A 4,538-nucleotide genomic window follows, 5' to 3' on the forward strand; every position below is an offset into this window, starting at 1 on the left:
CTCCAGAGTCCTTGTGCTAAGGGCACGGAGAGGAGCCAGCAGGCTCATGAACCACAAGTTCTGAGCCTGATGCAAAATCGCCAAGGCAACACAGGGTCTGCAGTCTAAGATCACCTAAGCTTTTTTCCCCTGAAGTCACCTGGCAACAAAGTTTATCTGGGCCTCCTTGCTATACAAAGTCCAAAATGCAGGGCACCTTTTCTTTGAACTGAGGTTGCTGAAATCATGGCAGCTCCATGGTAATCAATCTGCCTCCTGTTACCATTATGCTGTGCTGGGCTAATGGAAGGCAAGGTGGGTTTCCCACAAGACTGATTACCCCATACTTCTTCCATCTCTCTGACACTATTAACCTTCCTATTCTCTCTGTACTGAGGGTCGCATGGTGCATGCAAGAGGCTCACCACAAGATCCTAGTAAACCACTTGATGAGAGTTTGTGATGGGATGGGTCTGTGTGACTGTCAGCATGGACAACAATGTTCCAGTGTTCTCTCTTTCTGGAAGGTGTCTAACAAGCATCACCCCCCCATCCTCATTATCATTTCATGTCCAGCTTTGGAAATATCCCTAGACAGAAATATGTATATGACATCAGCAACTGGAGGAAACACACCCTTAGCTGGAGATGATGCAGTCACCGAGGAACTGTTCAGGTTGATTGAACCAAGTTCAACCTCATTTCATTTAAATAAATCCCTGGAGGGCTGGGGGTCCTGTTAGTCATGACCTCCCTCGGTCCTCACTCTGGGCTGTATTAGGCTTCACCTGTGGCAACTGCCCATTGATGTGGCCAAGAGAGAGCTATGAGGAGCCCCTTGCTGAGTGGACAGCAGCCAGGTCCTCGCCTGTATTGTGGGATGTTCACTCGCACTGGTGAAGGTCTGCCTGAGCACAGGTGTCCCCCAGGGTTTGCTTAGCTCAATTTAGACTTTTTGTTGTGGTTGTTTTGAGATAGGGTCTTATTGTAGTCCAGGTTGTTGTTGAACTCACAATGTTGCCAACTTGAACTTCCAGAAGATCCTCTGGTCTCACCCTCCATGCACCAACTCAACCCAGCTTTAATACAAGCCAAATTTGCTGGTAGCTATGAGCCCTAGGTCAGCCTTTCTTAGCTCTTTTGGCACAATGGCTCAGGCTTCTCCAGGGCTTCAGAGCACACAGACACAGCTCTGTCTTTGAAGGGAAAGCCTGTGGACTCTGGGACCTTTGCTCATCACAGTACTTGCCTGTGACTTGGAACAAGTCATTTATTTTGTTATGGTTTGAATATGAACTATACCCTCAATGGCTCATTTGGTGAAGACCAGGGTAAAGAGTTTGGGAAGTGATTATCTCTTGGGCACTGCCCTTAGCAGACTCACAATACAGTGGCATTGCTGGGAGGTGGAGCCTGGTTGGAGGAAGCAAGTAAGAGGGGTGTGTCTCCTAAAGGTAAAACAAGCACCTTTCTCTGATTAGCCCTCTTTGTTTTTATTGTACTTAAGTGCTCTCATTACATTGTGTGATGAGAAGGATGGAATGCAGGCAAAAGGGTACGTGAGTGATGAAAGAGTATCAAAGCTATTTTTTTTTTCTAGTTTTAAGTCCATTGTAGTTTTCTTTCTTTCTTTCTTTTTTTTTTTTTTTTTTTTTTTTTTATGGTGAAAAAGTGTGTATTTGGAATTAGCCAGCTGGACTCAGTTTAAATGATCCCAATTTTGTTGGCAACATCCAGAGCATCATAATCAGGAGCCAACCGAACATACACCTTCTTCTCTCCGTCAGGCCTTATGAGGGTGTTGACTTTGGCCACATCAATGTCATAGAGTTTCTTCACAGCCTGTTTGATCTGGTGCTTGTTAGCCTTGACGTCCACAATGAACACAAGTGTGTTGTTGTCTTCTATCTTCTTCATGGCTGACTCAGTGGTCAGAGGGAATTTGATGATGGCATAGTGGTCAAGCTTGTTTCTCCGGGGCGCGCTCTTCCGAGGGTATTTGGGCTGCCTCCGGAGCCACAGGGTCTTGGGCCGCCGGAAGGTGGGTGACATGCGGATCTTCCTCTTTTTATGGCTGTGGATGCCTTTCAGCACTGCCTTCTTGGCTTTCAAGGCCTTCGCTTTGGCTTTGGCTTTGGGAGGGGCAGAAGCTTCCTTCTTCGCTTTCGGCACCATCTTGGCGAAAAACTAGTTTTCTTTCTTTTAAATCATGGTGGATAAGTGAATTCAACCCACTTTCAAATTACAAAAGGATCCAACATGTCATATCTTTGACTCAGTGTCCTAGGTACTTTTCTTGTTATGATAAGACACCATGACCAAGGCAACTTATAGAAGAAAGAATTTATTGAGGTTTACAGTTTCAGAGGGTTAGAGTCCATGCCATCATAGTGGGGAGTGTGACAGCAGTCGGGCAGGCAGGCATGTCACTAGAACAGTAGCTGAAGGACCACATTTTTCTTTTTTAAGAGACAGGGTTTCTCTGCGTATTCCTGGCTGTCCTGGAACTCATTCTGTAGACCAGGCTGGTTTCAAACTCACAGAGATCCTCCGGCCTCTGCCTCCCGAGTACTGGGATTAAAGGCACTGAACCACCACCACCAGGCAATTTCCTTTTTGTAAACATCTGAATAAAACTCCATTGTATATCTACATATTCATCTGTTGATGGATGCAGACATCCCCTAACTATTGTGAACAGAGCAGCGAATGAATGTGAATGCGCAAGCATCTCTGTGGAAGAAAATGGCAGCCTTTGGGTGTTTTCCTAACAGCGCTGCAGTTGGACAAATAGAAACTCTCTTTTTAAATCTTGGAGAGGCCTCCATACAGATTCCCATCATGGCTGTGCTAGCTTTCACTCTCCCCAGCAGTGAATGTGGTTCTTCTCTTCCATACCCTTGACAGTGTTTCTTTTGGGGGGGCACACATCACCTTTCCAAAGCTATTTCTTCATCTACAAATAGTGGTAACCACACTACTTATTGCAAGAGTCTTTGTTGCGAGAATTTCTCCCTACGGAGATGTAAGTAATGTCTACCCTTCCTCCTCAGGTCCCAAAGACAAACAGAAGTATAATTTTACTAGTTTACCCTGGGAAAGCGGGGGGGGGGGGCTGTGCTTACCTACACACCATGGTTGAGAGGGTGCCCACAGGAGCATGGGTGACCTCAAAAGAGTTGCACTGGCAAGTCTTGACCCAACACAGATGATGGCTTCTCCACAGCCACAATAGATGGAGCCCTTCTTTAGTTAAGCTCCCCCAGATTACAAACCCTGGCTTTTCCTGAGTCTCCATAGGCTAAGTGCAATTAGGGTAGAATTGCACGAAAATGGTGAATGGAGCAGCTGGAATCTCAAGTAAGGGTCTGATGACCCTGCTCACACCATCCGTCTCTGAAAGAATATCAACAGTCACCAGGCTCTATTGAGCCAAGATAGCCTCTTACTAGCAAGCATAGGTGTAGATGGAAGCTTCTTTCCTGCCTGGTCCCACAGCTGTCCAGTCCCAAATAAACACACAGAGGCTTATATTAATTATAAACTGCTTGGGCTGGCTCAGGCTTATTATTGGCTAGCTCTCTTAATTATTAACTTATTTCTGTTAATCTGTGTATATCCATGTGGTCTTGGGTTACTGGTGATGCCTGGACTTCTTGCTTCCTTGGCAGTTACAAGGCGTCTCCCTGACTCTGTCTACTACCTTTCTGTATCTCCGTTTGGATTTTCTATCTAGCTAAACCCTGCCTATCCATTGGCCAAAACAGCTTTATTCATCAGCCAACGAGAGAAACATATATTCATAGCATACAAAAAGATATCCCCCATCACATAGTTGGTCTGATGAAGATGGCTGCAGTTTTGCTAAGGGGCTGGCTGTTCTATAATAGCTGTCAAGGCATGTAGGTGCTTAGCATCGAGCCTGGCACACAGTGTGTTCTTCTTAGTGACAAATGCAGCACCAATCAAAGAGTTTTGCTTTCTTCTCCAGTACCAACCTTTGTTTGACAGCACGTGATGGAAACCTAAGGTGAGAGCCCCGGGATGGCCCTTTATAAGACCAAGTGTTGCCCACATTTGAGACTGCATTTTTGTGCTTGTTGTTTGTGGGGCTGTGGATGGCACCCAGGGCCTGGAACATGGTAGGGAAGCACTGTGAACCTGGGGTTACTGCTTATGCCTTTCCACACGGGTGAGGGATAGAGCTCAAAGTAAGCAGAGATCATGAGGTTCCTTTGAAAAGTAGCTGGAGAGCTGGGCGTTGGTGGCGCATGCCTTTAGACCCAGCACTGGGAAGGCAGAGGCAGGAGGATTTCTGTGAGTTTGAGATCAGCCTGGTCTACAAGAGCTAGTTCCAGGACAGGCTCCAAAGCCACACAGAGAAACCCTGTCTCAAAAAAACTTAAAAACAAAACAAAACAAAAACAAAAACTGCTTGGTTCTTCTATAGGGCCAGGTTTTGGTTCCTAGAACCCATATTGGGTGGTTCAGAGGTACCTACTAACTGCAGTTCCAGAGTGTCTGTTACCTTTTTCTGGCTTCTGCGGACATGCACATAG

The 4,538-nt window shown here is 46.1% G+C and overlaps 1 protein-coding gene across 1 annotated transcript; it reads right to left on the reverse strand.

Moving 5' to 3' along the window:
* Window positions 1-1,623: 1,623 nt before the first annotated feature.
* LOC127219252 (60S ribosomal protein L23a) lies at window positions 1,624-2,154 on the reverse strand. The gene has a single exon (XM_051180627.1). The coding sequence runs from the start codon at window positions 2,152-2,154 to the stop codon at window positions 1,684-1,686; it is 471 nt and encodes a 156-aa protein (XP_051036584.1). The 3' UTR covers window positions 1,624-1,683.
* Window positions 2,155-4,538: the final 2,384 nt, after the last annotated feature.

This window comes from Phodopus roborovskii, unplaced genomic scaffold (genome assembly GCF_943737965.1).
Source record: "Phodopus roborovskii unplaced genomic scaffold, PHOROB, whole genome shotgun sequence".
Lineage (NCBI taxonomy): Eukaryota > Metazoa > Chordata > Mammalia > Rodentia > Cricetidae > Phodopus > Phodopus roborovskii.

What these genes read in the sequence shown, in the direction of transcription:
- LOC127219252 (XM_051180627.1), bottom strand. Translation starts at nt 2,154, where the DNA reads ATGGTGCCGAAAGCGAAGAAGGAAGCTTCTGCCCCTCCCAAAGCCAAA.